The sequence below is a fragment of the Passer montanus genome, unplaced genomic scaffold, assembly GCF_014805655.1.
Source record: "Passer montanus isolate IOZ18808 unplaced genomic scaffold, ASM1480565v1 scaffold27, whole genome shotgun sequence".
In the NCBI taxonomy this organism is placed as follows: domain Eukaryota; kingdom Metazoa; phylum Chordata; class Aves; order Passeriformes; family Passeridae; genus Passer; species Passer montanus.
The window spans coordinates 11,551,521-11,576,515 of record NW_024367372.1 but is presented as its reverse complement, the minus strand read 5'-3'; the positions used below and the strand labels follow the sequence as shown (position 1 = coordinate 11,576,515).

The 24,995-nt window shown below is 39.2% G+C and overlaps 1 protein-coding gene across 3 annotated transcripts in view; it reads right to left on the bottom strand.

Moving 5' to 3' along the window:
- Nucleotides 1-4,298: 4,298 nt before the first annotated feature.
- The window catches only part of PTPN21 (protein tyrosine phosphatase non-receptor type 21), a 45,360-nt gene continuing 24,663 nt past the window's right edge, over nucleotides 4,299-24,995 (bottom strand). For 2 of the 3 annotated variants that reach the window (XM_039712462.1, XM_039712463.1), the window contains exons 11-20: nucleotides 23,763-23,864; nucleotides 23,203-23,263; nucleotides 22,526-22,610; nucleotides 18,946-20,411; nucleotides 16,680-16,817; nucleotides 14,167-14,388; nucleotides 12,883-13,011; nucleotides 12,342-12,576; nucleotides 11,653-11,813; nucleotides 4,299-10,745 (exon numbers count right to left, since the gene is read on the bottom strand). In XM_039712462.1, coding sequence (XP_039568396.1) covers nucleotides 10,617-10,745; nucleotides 11,653-11,813; nucleotides 12,342-12,576; nucleotides 12,883-13,011; nucleotides 14,167-14,388; nucleotides 16,680-16,817; nucleotides 18,946-20,411; nucleotides 22,526-22,610; nucleotides 23,203-23,263; nucleotides 23,763-23,864 — 2,728 coding nt within the window. In that variant the 3' untranslated portion in view covers nucleotides 4,299-10,616. The remainder of the gene's footprint in view (nucleotides 10,746-11,652; nucleotides 11,814-12,341; nucleotides 12,577-12,882; nucleotides 13,012-14,166; nucleotides 14,389-16,679; nucleotides 16,818-18,945; nucleotides 20,412-22,525; nucleotides 22,611-23,202; nucleotides 23,264-23,762; nucleotides 23,865-24,995) is intronic. The other variant, XM_039712464.1, reaches the window with a different exon arrangement.

Below are 24,995 nucleotides of genomic sequence, written 5' to 3'. Positions count from 1 at the left end.
TAGGCTTAGCTGCAGAATGACTTCACAATTTTGCTCACAATTTTGTTTATCTGCATTTCTGTACACTTTATCATTTATAGCTATGCAAGAGTAGTTGTAAGAATGATGCAGCTCAACTGACAGCATTTCATTATTCAAGTACAAATGGCTCCATCAGACAATGGGGGAAAAAGGGCTACTTGTTTCCTCAGCAATGTTTTGTGCAACGTTTATGAGTAAGAGAACTAGAACATCAGCATAAATAAAAATTATGCCCAGGAGTTTCATTTGTAGCCCCTAAGGCAGGCTGTTCCATTGTGGTGATAGCACAGTTTCTAACCAATAAGATGTTCTAATAATGTCCTTTAGTGCACAACTACTGTTCCTGTGTTTGAGGACCTGGGAGAGGCAGCAGCCCCAGGCCACGGCCTGGAATAAGTAGAAATAGCAACAGAGATGAATGTTAAAGAGAATACAGGAAGAAAGGCAAAAGGGAAATTGTTACTGATTCCATCTTTTAAAGTGAGACCTATTATTGGCTAGAGCACAGGTGCAGTGTGGACATTTAGCTGCCACTTGTTAACTTTGGCCTTCAAATGTATTTTACCTTTCTATGTATACCTAATGCATGATACCACCTTTGTATCATAGCACTTGTATTTGTGACCTAAAAATTTATGCAAAGGTGAAAAAAATACAGAATTGGAGCTCAAGGTCTACTTCAGAAAGCTATGGGAAATTCCAGTATCCCACTTTAATTTTTGACCACCAAGGCAGGAGCATACATTGCTAAGCAAGTGCAGGAGACTGCAGCTGTGTGATGTCTCCCAAGCCATCATTTTTTCTCTGGCACTTCCCAGGCACTTACCCTGCTGTTCTCAGGGGTACACCTGGTGTGTACAGAGATTACAAAGAACAGAACAGCAACAGCAGTTTTAACAAAAATAATTTCTCACTCTCCAAAACAACCAAACCAGATACAGGCAGTCCAATCTTCCTGTTTTCTTTAGTGAAATCTGCTTCATTCAGAAACAACCACCTTCACTGGAATACAACCAGTTTGTATTCCAGTAGTAAAGCAAGTGATGTGCAAACAGGTGAGCAGTAAATTAATCTGCCCCAGCCATTGCCCCAGCACGGGTCACAGCCAGTCAAGGGATCCAGTTTCAAAATCTGTAGCAGGTTGTGGGCCAGCGGAAGTTGAGCATGTCACAGGGATAAAGCATCATCAGGGAAGGGAAAAAGAAGAAACAGCAGTTGCCACTGGCTCAACAAATCATCTGAGCTGTAGAACACCCCACCCAAAGCTTATCTCCATTTCAGCCACCTTAAAGAAAACCTAGGATGACTCCAGGGTGTCAGGCAGTTGAGGAGTAGCAACAAGAATTGTAAATTCAAGTGAATGGTACCAAAATTAAGAATGAAGTACTGTGCATGGGACTTTCTGTTCTCTGTAGAAAGTCTCCAGAATAGCTGGGTTCCTAATGGTACCTTTTAACTCACCTACTAAGCTAATTCTAGCTGACAGCAAAGGCCAGGAGGTGTGCCCAACAGCCAGGCGACAATACACAAAACTTGACTTGCATTTGTCTTTGAAGCCGTGACACTGGCCTGCAAAAGTCATAGGCTCTTAACCCAACACCACATTGCCAGATAACCCCACAGGCACCAACACAGGCTGCTGCTGTGCCCTTGCTGCTCTTGTAGATCACAGGCTCTAGCACACACAGGTTCCCCTGCAATCCTGCCAGCTCTACCACTTTGGGGGAATGAAATTGGACCTTGAGAAGGGCAAGGAAAGGCTACATAAATGGAGTAGGGAGGCCTCTGAAACCTGAGAGAAAGGCTCCAACAGAGGCTCAGGCTGACAGGCAGCAGAGCTGTGCTGTCCCATTCTCGTAGAGGACGGGCAGCGTGATCTGTAGCACGAGGTGCAGAGCTCTCTGCAGTTATCTCAAGAATTCAGCAAGCCTGTAGGACTCCCCTTACAGTATCTGTGTGAGGGCTGCAGCATACCTCACATCTCATAGCAGCCACAGACTGGTTCCAGATGAGTAACACAACTATGAGGTGACCCCAGCTCTTCCCAGTATCCATTTCTCTCACTCAGAAGCATGCTCACATGCCAAAGAAGTGAAGCAACATGTTAAAGGCCATCAGCTCTCCTGTCAGCCTGAGAATTCCTTGCAGGACCTCAGAGGTGTAGCCTCTCCAATCAGAAATTCAGCTCAGAGGCATTGGCACCCTGCTTTTTCCCAGTGTTTCACACAAGTGAAACCAGAGATCACACAGATAGCACAGGTTTGGAAGCTGGCTATGAGGCTTCCCAAAAGCTGGGCACAACCATCTAAGATAACAGTGTATTGTAATAGAAAGATAGAAGAGCTCCTGAAGCTTTTATCTTGTTTTTTCCTTCCCCAGACAAGCTTGCATAATGGCTACCCCCATCCCACCCTGACAGCCTTTAGCCTTATACAGAGAGTTTCAGCCTAAGCCTCAGTCTATAAAGACCCTTGCTATGGTTTTCCATAGGGTGTGTTTTCTCCATGGCTCCTCCTCACTATTTGAACATCTTAGAGTCTCTGTTCAATTCACTTTACATTGCTATCTGATCCCCAAAGGATTCTTGGGCACATCTCCCCAGCCAGCTCCTTGTTCCTCCCTTTTCCTGAGGAAGCAGCTGGCAGGTGAGAGCACAGCCCTGCCATAAAACACCCGTGGTGCAGTCTCAGGCACACTCCAGTAACAGCACTGAGGGGAAGGGGAATGGTGAGTGGTAGGCTGGGCCAGCCCATGGCCAAAGTTACCTTCCCAAATATCAGGAAATTCACTCTGTAGTATTTGTGAAGTATTTCCACACTGTCCATTACTCTCAGTTCTGCTTGTCATTATTTAAACACCAGTACTGTGCGGAGGCATAAGGGTGACCTTTTGTCCTGGAAACAGGATCAAATGGAGCATTGCACTTCCAGCTTGATGGCATATATGCACTGAAAATGCTGAACTCACCATGGCAGCCCTCCTAACACCATGGCACTAAGGACAAATTTGCTCTGACTGCAGGGAGTGCATACACTCAGCAATGCTCCTTATTTTGGGTAGATTGAGGTTTTTGCAGTGCATGAAAGCTACTGCATCTGATACCTGTCATTTGGATTCCTGTTGTTCTTCTGGGTGTGCTAGAAACTTCTCTCATCAGCTCCCATAAGTTTCTCATGTACCAAGTCCTGGAGCTCTTGCCCAGGAAAGCTTCTGATGTGCCAAATCCAAGCATCAAGTCATGTCCCTGTCAACCAGCTGTGGCTACCAGAAGTCTCTAATGAGGATTTTACAGTGGCTGGGAAATAACTGCAGTTTAAAACCATTTGGATTTAGAGGAAATTTAGGTTTCTGAAGATACCTTCAGAAAGGTCTAAAGGTCAGAAAGGCCAGAGGTCTAAAACCAGTATAAATAATAAGTGTGATAAAAATTTCCTGAATGCTTCATCATGAGCTTCAGGTCCCAGGAAGTCTCATTTTCCTCTTCTGATTTTGAATCCATGTCTAATAAAAGTGCTTTGCTTCCAATGAGCATCACACAGGACATTCCCCAGAACTTGGGAACTGCTCTGACAAGTACCGATGTATCTGTGGTTTGTAACTGTCTTACCTGAAGCTGATTCATGCCCTCAAACTGAGTGCACCTAGAAGACAAAATTTAGTTAAAAGGCTGATTGTCCACCTAGCTCCATCTGAAACAATGCTCTAGACAAAGCAAAGACAAGGGAAATGCACTTGTCCAGTGTGAAGCTATACTGTCCAGTGTGCAATTCTTGTATTCCCCTCACAAAGCCTCATGCTGTACCAGTGCGTAGAGCAAACTGCTGCATCATCTCCCTTTTTAACTCAATTAGTTCTAGAATGAAAATAACTTCAGTGCTTGTTGTTGGCAGCAGCTCCAATCATAGTAAGTAATCAACGGTTTCTTCTCTCACATGCTTTTGGAAAGGGTGCTCCAACTTCCAAAAGTTTTTAATCCCTCTCACACTTAAATGTTACTTAAATGAAACTGGAAGCTCAGTACCAAAAACAGCTTTAGAAAATGCAAAACATTGTGAAAAATTATGACAGGGCAGCAGGCACAAGATTTTCCTGCCACAAAGATGATATCTATTATTAGATATCTATTAGTACAGCACAAATTTTATACCCAGTACTTGTAGAACATTAGAAGAGGGATCACACCTTTGTGAACTGAAGGCAAAGTCCCAGCCTAGGACTACACATGAACACACATCCAAGTCCTCAGATTTTTCCTTTAATAATGGAACAATATAAACTTATAATTGCTTCAAATATTTATTTCCATGGCAAAAATAGACTATAATATATTCATTTCACATATATTACATTCAGTAATACAAGCTTTTCTGTCTATGAAACACAATTTATACATTGTTTTACAAATCAATTTCAGTTTTACAAGAATTAAAGCTGGTTTGATTATACATTTTTACAGTATTGGTGTCAAGACAGCAAAAAATAGACATGTTAGCCACTAGCTTAGTACTAGAAAATAATACTTCATGTTTGCTACTTTTAAACAAAGTCCCATTTAAATTCTTGCATACTGGCTCAAGTGAAAACTGAAGAAAATGGAGCCAGATCCTGTGTTCCTCTGACGCTAAGGACTCGGTCCTACAGAACTGCTGACAGGATTTCAAACCCATTTGCTTTTAATGAAAGAAGAGATTTCAGCAGTGTGCAGGAGTGTACATACTTGCTGATTTGCCAGGTAAAGCCTCTTAAATTTCCATCCAAGTGCCCCCAGAAAAGCCACAAAGAGCACAGATAAGTTGAGTATTTCAAAGCAACTTAAGCAAGTGTCTTTGTAAAGAGCATACACACCTTGTCTGTCAGAATTATCCAGCATTAGCAAGGTGACAGACTAGAGGATTTTGCAGGGGTTTTCTCCATCAAATTCCCTACCATTCTAAAAATTAATGGCATTTGCAATATCTTTAAAGTATATTAAAAGAAAGCCTCCTAATTTTACCTAAATATTTCCAAATGGAAAAACGGCATTTAATTCCCTTTATAAAAGTTAGGCACCTTCTGAAACTGCTCATAAAATTAATAATTTGGTAGTTTTGATTGCTGCCTATCTGAACCAAAAGAACATTACAGTATCTGCGGATTTGCTCTTTGACTTGCCACAGGCTGGATCTGTTGTAAACTCTTGTTCATTAGATTCTTTACCTTTGATTTCTATGTTCATTCCCTAAGTAAAGCTGAAGAATAGACTTCAACAAAACACACACCCTGGAGGTTATTCTTCACCACTGAACACAGCATGATATGGAAAACAGCAAAGAACAGAACCAAAGGCTATTTATTTAGCAACAGTTTTTTTGAAATGTTGATTGAAGTTAACAAATCCTTTTTTTTCAGCCCAGTTAGACCTTAAAGTAACATGTGATGCCAACTGAGTGCACCAAGTTAGCTGGTCCCAAGCAAGATCATGTTAAGATTTTTTTTCTTTAACTTCTCTTTTTACAGACATGTTTGCAACAGTAGTTAAAAGTTTAAGATTCTTTTTCCCTTACCTTAGCACAGTGTTATGCTGTTTTAATGTCACACTGTATTGCAAATACTGCACTGCAACAGAACTTCCAAGTACATGGTAAATTCCACATTTCAAGAGTCTCATTGTTAGCCCAGCCTTAACTTGGTGCAACTCACACCAACTGTAAACACCTGGCTTCATTCAAAACATAGAATTTTTAATCATCTCACCTGCATCCATTAGAAATTATCACTGCAAAATTGCAAGTATGCCTATTTCCCCTGCATTTTGTATCTGTAAAACCAGAGACTGTAGTTTGAAAAATCTGACCTTTAATAAGTAAACAGAAATTGAGCTGACAGATTGCATTCAATACATTTGGAAAGGAAGATATGTAAAAATAACAGAGCCTCTGAAAAAGTATTTGGAGTTTAAAAAATCACATTTTAAAAAGCCAGTAAAAATAACACCTATGACTACATTCACTTACCCTACCATGCCATGAAAAACATACCATATGACTCAAACCCTGCTAGCAGCTCTACTTTGGATACAAAACATTCCAAATCCTCCTCCAAATGCCTTCTGCCACTCCTCAAATCCTCACTCTCTATGTCCAAAATTTTGTACTTGCACAAGAGAATTTTTGAACTCTCATCTACTTTTCCTCTGAATGCTGTACTTTCCTGTATGCACATTCCTGCTGCATTCTTTTGGTTAATTCTTGTAATCTGTATTTAAATTTAAAGCAGACGTGGGTACTCATGCTTCAAGGGCTCAAGCTTTCATTGGCAGTAAGCCCATGTTAATTCCTACAGTATCAAGAAGAACTGCAGGAATTTTGCATCTTGCAGGGCTGGACTCTGGCTTTCCACCACTTTGCACTATCAGAAAAAAAAACAACCCTAAACACTAAAGCACTGATTCTAAGCAACTGAAGCACTGATTCTTTTAAACTGATAATTTGATCTATTGAAATAGAGTGATGGGTTCACTGTTTTTAAATCCCAGGATTTAGTAATGCTATTGATATTAAAACTGAGGTTTCATTACACAGCTGTGATAGACAACCCTGCAGTTTCCAAGTTTGGTCCAGAAGCCATTGAAATCTATGAGCCACTCAACTTTAACAGCTGCTCCAACACAAAATATGCAGCAGCAGCTGAAGAAACAGCCTCCGTCTTACTTATTAAAGGAGACATTCTGGAGAAAATTGCTCCAAATGTTGCCCACTTGAAAAAGAGATACACAGGATTACAAGAGAAGCCAAATGTAAAATGACAACAATCTTTTCCACTTCAGTAAAATTTTATTTTACTTTTATTTGTTATTACTGTATTTTACTTTTTTTTTCTAAATGTTGGTGATAACTTAGAGCAGCTTTTCATCCATAGAAATACAGGAACACTGCCTTAGCCACCTGCTTTGAATTAAATGTATTTCTACATATAAACTGTAGCATTCTGCACCTTGTGTGAAAGGTATGCCAATGAGTGAAATACTAAGGCATAAAACTTTTCCTGCTCTTCCTGGGGAACAGCAGAAAAGGAGAGCACTGCTGTGCAAGCTGCAGAGGCTGTGCAAAATTCCCCTGGAGGAGCCTGCAGCCTAAAGCCAACCCAGCTAAGTCAGTGACATCTTTGTAATGGACAGGGCTCTCATTTAGCTTCTTAGAGAAGAGGTTTTAGCCCAAGACTAGAAAGATTCACTGGACAAAAAAATCTCTCATCAGAGCAACCAAGAAAGAAACCAAATATGCAGATGTCCATACTACAGTTTGTATGTTCTTCTCCTGTCTCTTCATATAATTTGATCCTAGAAAGCATCTTCTACCTAGTCAACAAAAGACCATCAAATCTGTCTCTTGACAGTATATAGCACCTTTATTTGTCCCTGAGATCTGACATCCCTAGAGATCAGCATCATCTTTGCCATTTGCTGCAAGAATTCTTCATACAACTTTTCTTACTAAACAAACTCTGTTCAAATCTTGCATAATCATCTTATTTCATCCCCGTAAAAACATATTTGGCAAAATTGGACAGGCTTTTAGAGAAATTTTAAGTTTTTTGACAAATAAATCTACCTCTGACTCACACTGTGACTGGATTTGGACAGTGGATATTGTTGTAACATCCAAAACTTCATGAAGCATGAGCACAACTACATGTAAAAATGCATCCCTTTTCAAGGCTCAGAACAAAGTGCTAAAAACTGAATTGTCTTTTATAAGTTAACTGAAAATCTAAACAATGGTTTAAAAAATAATTTTCAAAGAAGGTTGTTAAGTTTAATTTCATTTGGTATCTAGAAGAGAAACTGCTCATTTTCAATGCCCAGAGCCATATGCTCACAAACAAAAGCAATCCTTCGGTGTTCAGTAGAAAAACTCACATAGAGTCAAGCCCAACTCAAGGAAAAGTCTATTACTACAAAAACAGACTGCTGATGGACAGAACTGGAAGCTGGAGGAGAGGAGGTAGCAGCAATACACTGAAAAAACCAAGACTGTGACTACCAGATTTGAGCACAACCACCTCTAAAAGTAAGCACAACTTCTTTTAGCTAAACAGAAAAATAAGCCAAAAGACACACATTTCCTCACCCACCTCAGATAATCCCATAAATACTGGATTAAATTGCTTGTTATTACTGTTCCTTTTAATGCCTCACAGCTGATGTTCTGTCTCAGAAACTACTGCTTGAGGTTCTGGTTGTCCATCGTGTCATTAAAACTGCATCTATCAGGTGACGAAGATCATAGTGCAAAGTTAAGAAATGGAAAAGGTAGAAGCTACATTTTAGAGCCTGCCCTCCCATTCAATAACATTCCTGCAGACAGAAGTGAACTGTGGCAAAAATTAACAATGTTTTGAAAACTGAGCATGAGAAAAATAGCTAAGTATGTTTGCTTCTTTCAATACTTCTGTCAACACAGATATGTCTGATTGGTATGTTTGCAAGGTTTATGTATAAAGAATCAGTCTTCAGCAACAGGTTTCCTCTGGACTTTCAGTTTTATGTTTGGCAATTAACAATTCCTAGGCATTTTATATAAGACAACATTTCTTTTCCCTAGTCTGAAATATTCAATCTAACTTACACTCAGAGTACAACAAAGCAGACTGCTTCCAAGCAGACCTGAAAGCAGCAGATCAATATTGTGTACCTAAAAGAAACATCTTTTGTATAAAATTACATATTATCTCAATGTCATTTGGACCATATGTTAAACTTCATGGAAGCAGCTTATTCAGCTTATCCTTCAACAAAGGAAATGGAAACAACCTATTTATAATCCTTAATTCGTGTCTGGGACACAACTATTGCTTTGAAGGGGGTTTAATAGTTTTGAAACCCTTGTTAGAGCTCAGACAAATAACAATTTCAGCACTAATAAACCTGACTTTTAGTTTCATTTCATTTCACCAAACAGGTATCAAGGAAAATGTAGACTTAACCATGCCTGCAGACTGGTCTACTGTATATGGGGTTTTTTTAATTAAACCAGATATTGAAAGAGTATAGCTCAATTTGGAATAGGGATTTTCAACTCAGCATCTCAAAACACTTGGAAAGGCAGCTAAAACCACACTGTCCCTACTGAAAACCACAAAGGATTTTTTAGTGATATCATCATTTGACCAGCAGTCTGCACCTGCCTACTTCAGGTCCATGCCACAGCCACTGACTCAGCCACTTACACAGCTCCCAAATTACCCCCATCTCCAGTGCCTCCCCTAAGAGCTCTTCTTCTGCAATTTCTCAAATGTTGTTCATTGCAATGCTGCACAGCATTACCAAAATTTGCTCTAGCATTAACAAAATAATGTGGAGGATTCTACAGAAACTTCCAGTGCTTTACTGGCTTTCTTGTCTGGCTACATTAACATTTTTTTAAGGTCATCTTTGCACTGTGTAAACCAGCAATCATAGCTGCCACATCTCCTCCATTACACTTCATACAATCATTTCCACTTCACCACTCTGCACCTTCCTACTCCCATTTTGGTTCTCTCACTTCAACAACTTAAAAAGCTTTTCTTAAAATAACAGGTTAGTAATGGTATATTACCAAATGAAACAATGCATGATTATAGTCTCTATATTTAGCTACATAAATAACAGAGCAAAAAAGTGCTTAAAACATTTGCATCCACTTTGATTTCAGCCAGTAAAATCAATCTGTCCTCTAAATATATGAATAATACTGAATATGTACTTTCTCTCATCCATTTGTTTCCAATAACTTCATAGATACTTAAAATATTTTTCCCTGCCCACTGCAGGTAAACATGCCTCCTCTCAAATGAAAGTTATCAACAGTCACCATTATCATCCACTTGTCTGTTCTATTGCATGGCACTACAATTAACTACCAACAGCTTCCCTTGGACTTTCTGCATGATTTTTGAAAAGTTGGTTCAAATATTGTCAGTCTTCTCCTCTGAAAATATTTATGTTATGTTTAAAAAAGTTTTCTGTTGTGGTGGTTCGTTTTCTTTTCAATTTAACAATCCCAAATACAAAAATAACTGTTCTTAAAGCAACAGCTTAAAATCTCTAAGAGCTGCTAGTTTTGCTAAGTAAGCTAGAGGAAACCAAATGTTCATTTTAAAAAATATAGACGTATTGTTCTAAATATAAAATTGAAAGCAGAACCAAACAGCATAAGACCTTGACATTACCAAGAGACAGGTTTCTGACCCCATGTGCACCTACAGATTTTAGCTTTTGCACAGTCAACAATTATGTTTCAAAACATAATATCAGTAAAATTGTACTATATACCTCCGTTCCATAAGATACTTATTTTGCTCAGAGTAACACCACTCCAAAGAATGTGTGCAAGTACTACAGACCAGACCAAGTAAAATCATTCCTTAATGAGACTGTGGCTGGGAAGGACTCAGTCCAGCACAGATCCTGCTGGGCAGAGCCTGTTACACTGACTCACATTTAACAGTCACAAGGCAGCCCTAAAAGGTAACTGTGATTCATCAGATGAGGAAAACACCAGTGAGACCAGGTCTGGACAACTCCCATTTTCTTTCTGTAAACTCTTGCAGAGTCTCTTAGGAAGTGGCAGGGGTTAGATAAGTCTAGAACTTTTGAGAAACTGAATGAGAACTCCATAGACAAAAGTGTACTGTGAAAGAGTCTGCACCATCATCATTCTCTGCTGCCTCAGCATATCCAGCACTCGTGGGATGTCCAGCATCTGGAGGAAGGGAACAAAACATTACAAGTGACTGGTGAGCAAGGAAACTGGCTTGCATCTTCCCAGCAGGAGGTTCAGAGCAGTATCTCAGTGATCCAAGGACTGAGTCAGCTGTTCGGATTTCAGCTCTGAAAATTCATTGCCCATGCCTGCAGTACGTACTACACTACTGATCATCTGCGAAATATGTGAGTCAGCTGTTCGGATTTCAGCTCTGAAAATTCATTGCCCATGCGTATCATGCCCAGTACGTACTACGCTACTGATCATCTGGGAAATATACATAATGGTAAAGTTACCCATCTCATGGGGTATTCACAAATCTAATGGCTGAAAAAGTCTGTTACAGTGCTAGGAGAGGGATGCACAATGAAACAATAAGTTTGTGGAGTTTCAGTTGACATCTTATATTACTAATGACCATTTTATAACCATCCACTTCTGGCTAGAAGTTGATAGGACTGATTTTATTCTATTAAACCAACACTTTGTCCTCTACTGAGACTGATACTGCAAATACACTGCACTTAGGAACAAAATAATAACAAGTACAGAGACTGGCTACAAAGCATGTTCTTGAATATTACCAATTCTAATAGACAAGGAGCAGTAAAGTCAGGATGAAATCCTGAAATATGCTCAGTGGCCTAGAGCATACCTTGCTCCACTCAATGACTCAACATCTTAGGGAGTAAAGAATCCAAAGGAGCATTCCAGTGCCTGGTGTGCATGTGGGCAGCTCTGGAAGATTATTAATTCTGTTGAATTCCCAAGAGCCATTTCAAGCACAGTTGTAAGGCCTCTCCCAGCAGCTGCTCAGGTGAACAGCCATAACACATTCTAGGCAGGTTACCGACTCTTCTAGCACCCAACATAATTTAAAGCAGAAGAAAGAAGCAGAGCTCACCTCATTGTGTTCCAAGCAGGCAATCATGATCTCTGCCAGTATGACCACTCCTGTGCGTCCCACTCCCGCACTGCAGTGCACCAGGAGTGGGGGGTTGGAGCTCTTGGGCTCTGCTGTGCTGTTCGTGTGGCGCCGCACCGACTGGATCTCCTCCAGGTACGCTACCACGTTCAACAGGACAAGAGTCATTCATGTGGGACATGAAGCCACATAAACTATGCTACTATGCTATATCACCACCAGAAAGCAGTAACTTAACAATGGATATACCACAGGAAAACGATACATTGTATAAATCACAAGTCATACCCCAACTATAGCAATACAAATCAACAAGGATCATCTAAATTTTGTAAGGATTTCCTTGCCTTGTTCCCCTGTTTCTACTAAAGACAGCTTGAGGCCATCTTGCTATTGCTGCAACAAACTCAAATGTGTAGTATGGGGTGCAATTATGTCTTATTCTACAGGACTTATGGTAAATTATTTGCTTTAGACAGAAAGTCACTTTAATAAACTGGCAGGTATATTCCTGCAAAAAATATAATTCAGTATGTCTTGCTGGTGTGAAGAAACCTTTTACAATAGAATGTTTAGCATACTTGTCCAAAGTTACTTCATTTACAGAAGGTATTTAAAAAAACCACCACAAACCACACCCCAAAACAAAGCTATTGAATACAACTTACATAAAAATCCCTTTAAATCTTCTGGACAGCCATGCTCTGGCCAGTCAGTATACTGCAAATGCCAAACCGTTCTCTCCTGTCCTGTGAGAAGATGTTTAATCTTCAAACCTGTAGTTGCATAGCAGCCTGAGTCGGTACGGAACCGCGTGGTAATCTTAAATCTTCCATATGTCACAGTGTTGTGTCTTGAACCAAGACGTGGCCAGTATCTGAAGCTTTTTTCTCTCCCACTTTCCTTAAAAGCAGAACACTTGCTTAACAAGAAACCTAAGAACATTCATACAACTACTGTTCCTGTAGTAACAACTGTATCTCTGCTTAGCAGTACTAGTGTGTTATGGCCTCTTACTGGGAAAGCCAACTTTCCAGCAGAAAGAGTTTGCAAATTCATTTTTCTGCCAAAGGGATCAAGACAAAGGGGTCACTAGAAACTTATCTTCAATCAGTCTAGTTGCTGGAAGAAACATCCCCCTTCTCTAACAGATTATAAAAAAATACATTGTGGAATTTCTGGGAGAAACCTGACTCAATTGATACTCACTTCCTCTGCTGTCACCATAGCTATGATTGCAATCCCTTGTTCCCAGATCATCTGCCAGAAATCCTGACATGTATTTTGCAAAGGGCCCTGTGTGGCAATGTAATCCCACTCTATGCCACCGACAGAGATCTGTAAAAAGAAAGACATTAGATTAGTAATCATTGAAAACCCTCTCCCCAGTTCTGTCAGCCATTTGAAGATGCACAAAATGAAAAAGGACTGCAACACCACAGAAGTAGGAGCCCGTTGTGAGTTATAGCTGTACCAGTTTTTAGCTGCACCTTGTCACATTAGATGCAGAAGAGACAAAATTGCATAGGTTCATAGCTAAATAAATGTATTTTATATCACAAGCATAATGTAAAACTGAGAAAACAAAACTGTATTTCTCTTTTGTGAATTTAAGTTATTTTAGCAAATTTTGGTTTAGAGATGCTTTCATTCTCTGATGCTGTAAATATTATTTCAGTACTAGTTGTTATTTCTTGAAAAAATAATATCTTGCTTGAGAAGGGTCAACATTCGTGAATGAAGCTGAGAAAGTATGATGCCACGTCAGTATACAAACAGATTTATTAAAAAAAGACAGCAATACAAGTGCTGCTTTACCAATCTCAACTCTTTTCCGAAAAAGCATCAAGCCAACTGTAGTTCCACTTAGAGCAGATAAATGCACTGAAAACTGAACTGCCTTCTAGGTTCTTGAAGACACCCTTCAAATTCTTTTAAACAGAGCTTAAAGAGTTAAGGATGGGGAAAGAGGGCAGCTGAAGGTTTTGAAAAAGCCAGTTTCCCCCTGGCTCTGGCAGTTCCTCTAACCATCCAAAAATGCTTAAGCTAGGAGCTAGCTTACTGCCCATTGTGGATACAGTCTGAGAGTACAGAAAAGGAAGAAACAATGATTGTCACTGCAGCTCAAAAGTATCATAGTCATTGCAGAGTTTTTCTGTTTGCTTTAAACCTATTTGCCTCCTTAGCTCTGGGCAGAATGAACATGCCTTCTGTTAGCAGCAATCCCCAGAGAGGGAACACAGAAAAGTGACAGTAGATCAAATCAACACAGAAGCAAAATGCAGAAGATCCCTCCAGTAATTAACCCTCCATTATTCTAGGTGATGAGGAAAACAGGTTCCTGCTTTCCCCAAAGAAACCTCCAGAGAAGAAAAGAAAAAGAGGGAGCTGGAGGGATCGTCACTGATCTCACCAAACCAAAAACTGATAGCCAAATGCATTTTCAGTTAACACATGAACCGGGACATTTTTCTCCAAGAGCATTTCTCTCACCTTGATATGAGATGCATTGATGTAACCTGTGTTATTTTCTTTGGTTGGGACCAGCTCCACTCTGGTATCATCATAAGGAAGGACGTCCTGGAAGCGGTTCCTCTCAGCGTTTTCCGGCAGCCGGGCTATGGAGCACTCACCATCCACCAGCCTTTTCTTCTGGATGCGCTCGTACTCCGTGAACACCATGCCCTGCTCCAGCCGCTGCTCCAGGCTTCTACACTGCAGCACAGAGCACACACAGCCATGCAGTCACATTCTGAGGGGAGTCTGTTTAAACAGAGAACTCATGGAGGATAAAATGCATGTATTTTCTCCTCCATACTTCTTCAATGCTCTTCCAGCTATTAATGTTTCCACAAGCATACCAGAATAAATTAGAGGAAACCCTAACCAGCAGGAATTTTGTTCAAGTGAAAACTAAGCAGCCTGTTATACTTCACTAGGTCACAAAGATTTATGTGGATACTGCTGGTAAAGGAAAAATTACTTCATAGTTTCTGTAAAGACAGCCCATCTGGGGAGAAAAAATTGGCCAACCAGACAGCTATGCCACACTGCATACTGCTTCAAATACCTTTGATCCACCTGCTCAATATAGCAGCCAGATGACATCATTTGTAAGGTCTCCTTTAACCTTATAATAAACCCCAAAATAATAATAAAAAACCTCACAAACTTAGTTGTTTGGATGGAGGAAAGCTAAATTTTGCTTACAGCAGGAAAGCTGCCTTAGAAACTTGCTGCAGTTAAAGTATAAACCCAGAATTTTTTCTAATAGTATAATTCAATCTTTTTTATTTAATAAACTACTCCCTCCTCCCCTTTATTCTTTTGAAACCAAGTTGTTTCTAAATCATAAGACATTTCTGGAATTTCTGCATCGCTTTGCCAACAATAAGGAAGAATAATATGTAAGATTTCAGCCAGAAAATTTCATCTATGTCACATGTCCCCAGATTCTTACAGCAACTGCTCTGTGGTATCAGGTCATAGAAGTGTCTTATATCAAGTAAGTATGCCAAATGTTGCAGAGGAAGGTGTAAACTTCCTTCATATGCAATTTGCACAACAATACATCAACTGCACAAACTCTTTTATTATCTTTAGGCTAAACTCATATATTTAAACTGACAATAGCATGAAGCTGAGCAATGAAACAGGCACTGAATCAACATTAAACTTATCTTCTAAAATACCTGCACTCTGGGCTTCCTTTTATGTCACATGTCTACTTTGCATTGCCTCTTCTCAGCTGTTTTAGGAACTACTCCTGTTTCATGGTATTTATTCTACCTCTGACTGAAGAGAAAGTGTAGTGACATGACTTTGTCATAACTTGACTTCATGGTTTCTTCTTTGCCACAATGCTCTGGGCAGAGCTAGCTGAATACAAACTGACTCCAGTAAAGGTCAACCCAGAAAGAGATGATGGCTCTAGGTAAGAGGAAATAACCAGCACAGGTACTAAACCTGTATCTCGGTAACACAGTATTAATTTTTGTCCCTTAGCATCTTAAGCAATGTATATGTAGTTCAACACATTTTATTACTGAGTGATTTGCCATTAATTTTCTTGGTCTGTTCATTTAAACTGCAGCTGGTGAGAGCAGGACTATTCCTTCAGGTTCTAATCCCTAGATTAGATCCCTAGTCACTAGAAACAAAACTGAGCTAGAGGAGACCTGCAGCTGAGGGTGCCCAACCATGCTCAGAATCAGATTCTATAGAGACCACCGGTTGCAGAATGGGCAATAATCACTGTGGAATTTGGTATATCTAGTTGCTCCCTGGTCAGATGTGTGATGGCAGCACTGTTCTTCATAGCCTGTCACAGGCTGAATATTGACTGCATTTCACTTTCCTGCACTTCTTTAATGATACATGAGACAGGCTGAAGCTGATATACTGATGTTTTTTATCCTGACACAAGCTGATGGAGTCTAATATTTCTCAAAGAATGTTCCTCAGATTCTAGAACCTGATGCACTCTCATTGATCTGACATCCTTTACTGAGTTTAAAATTTCAGCAGATCAAAGTTCCATCTATATTTTATGGGCTCTACCTGAACAAAACTGATAAATACAATCTGCATAAGTTGTATTCTGGGGATGCAATTTAACTGCAAAACTTACTCTAAACACCATATGAATTACTAGTGATTGCAAATAAAATCAATCTACACTCAGAATTTTAAATTTCACACCTTTTCACTCTGGAAACCCCAAAATTAAGAGAGAAAGCAGGATGAGTTGCACAAAAATATATCAGTAGGTACTAGTTAATTCGCTTCCTGTATGTTCAAAGGGTGAACTATAGTTGAATCTTAAAGAAAAATCTGAATTACACCCAGTACTTCTAGCAATGACTTGTCAACCTGGAATCTTTTTATTTTGTTTCTAGTCTCAGCATTTGAATTGCCTTAATACAGTCAATAAAATGTACCACTCAAAATAATGTAATTTTGAAAAACTGCTAGTATAAATGAAGCATTAAAAAACTTCAACATACTCGTTCGTCATTTGTTGCTCTCGTTGACTCTTCCTTCCCCTCATCTGGCAGAGGCATTCTAGTCAATGCCAGTCCATTTAGAGCAGCCAGCTTCAGAGGCCCCATTTTTTTTGCATCATTTTTATTCTTTTTCATACCCTGCAAAAGAAAAGCTAAAACTCGTAAATATTCTTTAATAGCTGATGAAATTATAAAGCAGAAACCAGATGAGTTCAACTATGTAAAAGATACTTGTCTGGCCCTTTCTGTGAACAGCTCTGACCTTTTTCTTTGATAAGCACTGCAGTGAGAGATTAGGGTGGTGGGACTACATTCCTCCAAGGACACAACACAGGTCTGTCTTCATTCCAGACAGGTTAATGAAACTGCATGAGAATGACAAATATTGTTCTCTACAAAGCTCACCACTGAGGGTGTGAGGTGGCAACTTCAGATACTTAACATTCTTGAACAGACCTGGGATCACTTCCCAAACCCAAAAATATGTAAAAATTATTCATTACTAGACTATTCAGTTTGCAGGCACTTTCTTCCCTACAATCAGGCAATGACCATACAGCTCTAAGATATTTGGATATAGTTCAATGTTTTACTAAGTTTGCAACAAACTTGACATACAAAATATGAACACAAAACTGCAGACAGATTTGAGTCCTGGACTGGGCCACAAATCTGAATTATGGATGAAAATTATTTGATGAAAAATATCAAAGAATCAATTCAAATCATTCTTTTAAAAAGGGTAAGAGGAAACTTCATCATTCCTGCCATTGCTAAGTTTAATTGTTAAGAAAAATACACTGAAAATATGAGCACATATGCTGCTTGAATGATAATGCTTTCAAAAGTGGTAAGAAATAGGAAGACAAAGCTAACAGGATGAAACTGCATTTAAAAGTGAAGTGAACACAAACACAACAATAAAAGTTAATTGAAAAGCAAAATATGCAAGCATTGCTTGGGGCCAGCTTTGTAACTAGGATATTCATCTCCATTATGAATACAAAAAAGTAATGTTCTGTATTATGCAACAACACTTAAATATTTCTGAACCACAAACTATGTTACAAACACTTCCAATGAAAAAGTTCTAATATTACTTTCATTGGAAGGTTGACAGGAACATGAATAACTATGTAACTGTCAGAAGGAAAAGCATGGTATGATTTTGGTAGACACATTACTGTCTGAAAATGTATCTTTTGGAGAACAAACAGTAACTATTTCAATACATAGTTTTTGCACAGGTTAGTTTTTGCAGTATCTGCTGTTACCACAGCAGTACAAATTATATAGCAGTTCCTCTACAGTTTAATTTGTGCAGAAAGATATTTAACACTAACTCAGGTATCAATCAATTTTAAAAGGCAAAATAATAATATAAAATTGTTTTCCTCTATTAGCACCTGAAATCTGCCACAAACTACATAAAACTGAACAAAATTTTAAAGCAAAGTGGGCACTAAGGAAATAAGCCAGTGAAATTGTGCATTCCACACACATAAAACTGAACAAAATTTTAAAGCAAAGTGGGCACTAAGGAGAGCCAGTGAAATTGTGCATTCCACAAAGACCTTTACGTTTCTATGAGGTGGGAATTACAGGAAAGGTGATGCTTGCAGTTTTTCACTATTTAGGGTGTCCTAAGACTGGAGTAGGAGAAAGAGATATGGCAAGAAAGAAATACCTTTGATGGGACAAAAACAGCTTGAAGAGAAGGCAAAAGGGAGAGGATATGAAAAAGGGAAGGCATGAAATAAAGAAGAAAATGCAAGGAAAGAACTTATTCCTTAGGGTGTCAGGTTCCCTCTTAGGTCAGAAGAAGCAGGTAAACAATTTTTTTTAAAAGTAAATGTTTCAGCTACATATCATTTTTCAGTGAGATAAAGATAAGAAAGTTGAATGGAAAGAATTGCTTCTGCTCCAGATAAGAAGTAGGACACAACAGGGATCTAGAACTGATATTAAATTAGCTCCTTCTAAAGTTCCTAGCCAGGTTAGGTTTTCAGATGGATGGAGACTGCACAGCTGGGTTTGTGTGGATGGACTAAACAAACAGAACTCAGACATGGCAGAGAAGGGGATAAAAGACAGCTTAGCAAAGTTAACCAGGGAAACATAGAAATATAAAGGTCAAGCTTAAGGCAGCTTTAACTCAAATGTTTTAAAAGCATCTCAGACTGACTAAAAGAACCCCAAACCTCAAACAAAAACAACAATCAACTGCTACAGACAACCCAAAACAAGACAAATAGTATCCACTTACACCTAGAGGGGGAAGGCCTTCCACAATATTCTTCTTCCCAGACAAAAGATCAGACACAGGTCTCTTCTTTACTGAATCTTTCCTTACTCTGTATCTCCCTGATGTTGTAAGATCAGATTCTGACATAGATGGAGTAAGCAGTCCTTCCCCTCTTCTCTGTACCTGGCTTTCTACTAGTAAATGAACAGGGCTCATATCTTTCATTCTCTTTTCTGCCTCTGTGATATGCAATTTAGGCTCAAGGATGTGCAAAGGGCCAGCAGATGAAGCAACAGAGCTGTAAGGGTAGTTTAGTACTGAATCATGAGAATAACCTCCCATAACAGATGAAAGCTGGGTTTGATCTTCAGGGAGAGGAGAAAGACTTGTACTGGCCTTATTCTCTTCTTCAAATTCTTCTTCTTCCTCACTACTGTGAATCAGCATAGTGGCATCTGAAAGGGTTTTCTTATGATCGCAGTTCACGCATTCTTCTTGCTCACCTTCTTTTTGCTTCGTTCTCTCCATCAGAATGTTGGGCTGTGACCCTTCTGAGATAACTCTTGGAAGAGCCACATCTGCTGCAGAAGCTGACATGGTCCTCTCTTTAATTCTTATTCCTTCAAAGCTGGGAGCCAAGCCTGCTATTTCAATACTGTTCCTTTTCTGCAGCTGAGCATGGCGTGCCGATGTCAGGGGTTCACTGACCTCCTGAAGAGAATGAGCCACAGGCAGGCTGTCCTCCTGAAACGTCTGGACAGAGTGGTGCACTCGCCTTGTGATGAGATCTGGGTTGCTGCTGCTGATGTAGATGTGCCGTGAGAGGTCTGGAGTACTGTTTGCAGGTCTTGGGTAGGGGTATGGGGGTGGCGGTCGATAGACTTGAGTCTTCATTATATTGGGTGCTGGGTAATCCTGAGACTGGAGCTGCACATTTGTCAACTCAGGCACACTGACTGCCCCAACAACTGGGCGCTTTTCAGCAGGATAGGGGTAGGGGGATTGGCTATGGAAGCTGTAGTTCAGGTTAAATGGATAATGGTTAGACTGTGGGGCAGCAAAGTGGGCATGCTCTCGAATTTCAGGCTGACTGTAAACTAAGGCATCAGGTCTGCTGTAAGCATATGAGTTGCTGATGTTAAGATTTCTCATTGAATGACTCTGCCTATCTGTGTGCACCATCCCCCTGTTGAGCTGCCTCATCACAGTCTCATAGTCTGGCGTGGGACGATAAGAAGGTGGTATTAGTGCACTGTGTCTGTGTGATGGGACATAATCAGTTCTGAGCACATCACTTCCAGTAATGCTTGGGTTAGAGGACATGGGGGATGGCTGCAAGTAATGCTGAGGATTGTTCAAGGAGTTTGTGCTGTGTGCACTATAGACACTGCCATTGCGGATCCGACCACTGTAGTCATGAGGGGCTCTATCCAAGCTAGTCTGAGAGTGACAGTAGTATCCATTCTGATTGCCCACAAAGAGGTTATCTGAAAACAAAGTTTAAGAACAATCTTTATGTCCAGGACATCAAACAAAGCTATCCTCTATTAAGATGTAGCTAAAGCAATGTCTGAGATTTTTAAAACCTCAGTTATTCTTAGCTATGTATTGAAATGGGAAGGAAAAAACCCCAACCCAAAATCCCAGCTTTTCTGCTGTTGTTGATACCCAATGTATATACACCAGAATAATGTGTTGTATTTATTTCAATCATGTAAATCCCTATGCGAAAACACTGTTTATGAGTTACTTTCTTCTCCTTAGGATAGGCTTCCTAAGGTTCAGCCCAAAATAAACAAAGTTCATATCAATGAACTTAAGACACACCACTGAAAAAATTAATGTCTACACTAGGATTTGCACTAATATAATCAGTTCGAAGAGCAAAGAAAGAAAGAAAAAAAAAAACACAACAAAAAAACAAATCAAAACAAAAATACCACCAAACATCTAAAACCAGCCCCATAACAAGCAAACAAAACCCCTCGCTCTTCTCTCTTCTACTCTTTCAGGATGTATGTAGGTATAGCACCACAAGACCTCAAAAAAAACCCAAATCAACTTTCCTCCAGGAATTCTGAAGTCAGTTTAAACTATCCCCATATATTGTTCACACATAAAAATATATACCTACACTGTAAAGAAAATGTTCCAACTGTTTATAAATCTAAGACATATTTAATCATTTTAATTACCACTTCATTGGATGTACAATATACCAGTCTCCAGATTCAGTCATTGCTGTAGATGCCTTCGTGATTTAACTGTTTGGGTTCACCCAAATAATTGCCACACTTATGTTAATGAATTTGCTGACAATCAAAAATTGTTTTATGAAAAAATGTTCAAAACTAGGACATTTGTAGTAGCAAGCACCCAGCCATAATTACATCACTAAACTGCAAAGAATTCAGTTACATTCTGAATGTTGCTGAATTCCTGTATTTCATTCAGACCTGTGTAACTCTGTTTTGATAGAATATGTGCTTATTCCCTTCCCAGTGAGCTGGCCTTTTAGAGTACTATTTATCCAGCAGATTTGTAGGTCTGGAACGTTCCTATCAACCTTGAGGAGACTTTGCAAAAGATTGGATTCAACCCTTCAGGGCAGCAAATTTGTTAATTAAAGACACAACATTTAACAACCAAAATAATGAGTAAGCAGCCATGACTCAGCTGTAAAGTGCTAAGATAATTAGTTGAGAATATTAGTTAGAGTTTGCTTGGTATTTTTTCTTTCTTTGTTTCAATCAACTATATACCAAGTCCATAGCCTGCAAACTTCTTTAGCCTTTGAATTCTCAACACCTTGTAGTCTAGCAAACTTAGACCAATTTTTCTTGGGGCAATCTCTTTGCAACTATTAAGACCAATATTGACATGGATCTCACAATACCATAACATACCAGTTTGATACATGGACCAAAAAAAGCAATGGTAAGCTTAAACTCACACAAGACACCTCAGTCTACAATTGCTGAACATGCTATCCTAACTAGAATTGCTCATCTCCCATAGGAGAGGATATGGAGGAGGAACAGTGGAGGAAACTGGGGCTGTTTAGCCTGGGGAAAAAGAGGGTCAGGGAGACCTTACTGCTCTCTACAACTATCTGAAAGAAGGTTGCACTGAGGTGTGTTTGTGGCCTCCCAGGTAACAAGCAGCAGGACAAGAGGGAATGGCCTCAGGGAAGTTCCATCAGGGGAGGTTTAGATTGGATATCAGGAAATTTCTTGGAAAGAGTGGTGAAGCATTGGAACAGGCTTGTCCAGGGAAGAGGTGGAGTCACAACCCCTGGAGGTAATTAACAGACCTGTAGATGTGGCACCTGGGGACATGGTTTAGTGATGGATTTGAGAGTGCTGTGTTGATGGTGGCACTTGATGATCCTAAAGCTTTTTTCCAACCTAAATAAGTGATTCCACGACTGTATTTCACATTAGCCTACGTGTCTAGAGTAGCAGCAAGCACTTCAATGACTGCTCTAGTACAAACCTACCCCATGTTCACCTATTAATTTATTCAGCTATAGCTAAAGTGGCTACACATATAAATTAAGTTTCTACCTTCTAAAATTGTGCAGTGGATTTAATGAACATACCTTGGGAAGTTGCATATGGTTCACTATAATGACCATTGTAATGCAGCTGAGGTGGTGGAGGCATCATATATGGCTGAGGCTTGGGCTAAGAAAGTAAATATCTTACTGTTACTTAAAAACTGATTACTCATTTTAAAAACAATTATTGAAGTTTTTTAATATATAATGTAATATATATACAATATTATATATATTATATGTAATACTATACACATAGTAATAATGCACATTATATATTATAATTTGCATAATACTACAAATAAACACATACAAAGCCTTAGCCTTAAACCATTTCTCTAAATCTTTAATGTAAGTTTCTCCTTTGAGGTCATACAAAAAATAATTAAAAAAACAGGAACAAAACCTTGAAACAGGAAAAAAACCTTACACTCCACTAACCCAAGACTGTCTCTTGCCATCTGACATCTAGGAAAGCCTCCTAGAGACAGTGTGCAAACTGAAACCAGAAGTGTTTAAAATATTTTTCATTGCATTGTTTTAAAATTCACTATTTAGATATTACATAGCAGCTCTTCCTACAAGTCAGAAACAGTTCCTCACATCCTAGACTCATCTTTTCCACCGCTCATTTCATTTCACTGAAGGGAAGTAATATTCAATTCAAAGTCAACTGAAGTCCATAAAAATGCAAACATAAAGCTATTTGCTTTCCTTACCATGGACATCCTGGATGAAGATCGTCTTCTAACAGGATTCACTGTAACTGGCTGAGTTTGTCTACAGAAGGAATTTAATGGTAAGAAGTTATTCTTAACAATACCTATTTCAAAAATAAGAAAGCACTCCCAAGTTCAATTAAAGATCACTGCATATGCAGGAGGCAGGCCTGGTTTAGTCTTCCACAAGAGTCTCAAAAGGGAAGAGCCACCACCACAAAGCAAAATCAAAAACCCAAGATCAAAATATCTCAGTTAATCTTCTGTTCCACAAGTCAGACATAAAACTGTTTGGAGACTATGACATTACAGATGTTACAGGATCTGTAAAGCATTACTATAATGCATTAGCATTTGTATGTTCTAACATTAATGGTAATGAATTTTCATAATTTGTTGGATTGGCTGCAGGACATAAACTTCAGAAGTCTTAAGCTCCTTTTGCCCCCACCCTACACTGCACCTGTGCTCTGCATCTCATAGCAAGACAGGTCAGAAGACAGCATGATACAAATACAGGAATAGGGTTTTTTTTGTGAGAAAGATGTTTTTAAGCTCACCCTTTGGGCAGTGAAGGACGAGAAAGGATTGGAAAGCGTGGAAGGGAAAGAATGAGGGAAGATTTCTGAGAGCCCTCCTCAGGTGGAGAGTCCAAGGAGTCTCTAAAGACAAGGTATGTACAGATTTAGGAAAAAAACCCCTTGAAGTTGATACAGGCATGCATAAGACAGTTTTCAGCTACAGGAGCAGATGACAAGAAATCTTAAGAGAATAAATAACCAGAAAAGGTTTTTTTGAGGACTTAACCTGACATAAAACCACATTGTGGTTACAATAAGTAATCCTAGAGATAGACATTTAATATAGAACTACAGATCTGACATTATTTAGACAGAAATGCACAAGTCCCACGAACACACTACTTCTACCAAGGCTTCTTATCACTCTCAAAAGACAGACAAGTTTACAAGCTTTGAGGTATGAGGTTTACTCTATTTCAAGTTTATCTTACTTCTCAAATAAATTAGCATTAAACACAATAATGAGTCATCTGTGGCACAAAATACTTGATTATCATTTCACTGGCCTCAGCAGTTATCAAACATCTATCTTCCCACGTATGAAGAGCAGTGAAACATGGGGGAACCATGGTTTCCCAATGATAGACTATTCACTGTGTCTAATTCTCTACTCTTTGACTGAAGAAACTTAACTGAAGGAGAACTGTTCCAGTAAAGTAGCTCAAATTCCAGCCATTGATTTACAAGTTGGAGGCCAGTCCATTTAAATTTAATTTGATGAATTGTATTAAATTTACTTTGCACTGGTGCTACTTGAGCTACACAGATTCCATGGATATCTAAAGAACCACATACCTCTTAGCTGTCAATCCAGCACATTTCAGGAGTGCTTCACATACACTGCCCGCCCTTTTAAAGCCTCTAGTGTCCTTTCAGAGCAGTTCACCCAAACACAGGCCAAAACCCTGCTGCTTCCAGTAACTCACAAGCTATAGCAATATTAGACCCAAAGCAACTGAAGTCTCTCACAGCACTGTGATCCAGAAGCAAAGGCCAAACATTATTACTTATGGTAAGATTTCAGCACTTAATATTGTCTCCTGTTATAAAGCAGGATATATTTCAAAAACTGGTGGTAAGTATTTTCTCAAAAAATATTAACAAAATGAACCCAAGTCATCTAAAAAGGACAGTAAGGACTTTACAGAGGGAATGCAAGATTTCACTTCCCAATGGAAGCTGCAAGGGCACCAAGAGTTCTGCTAATATATT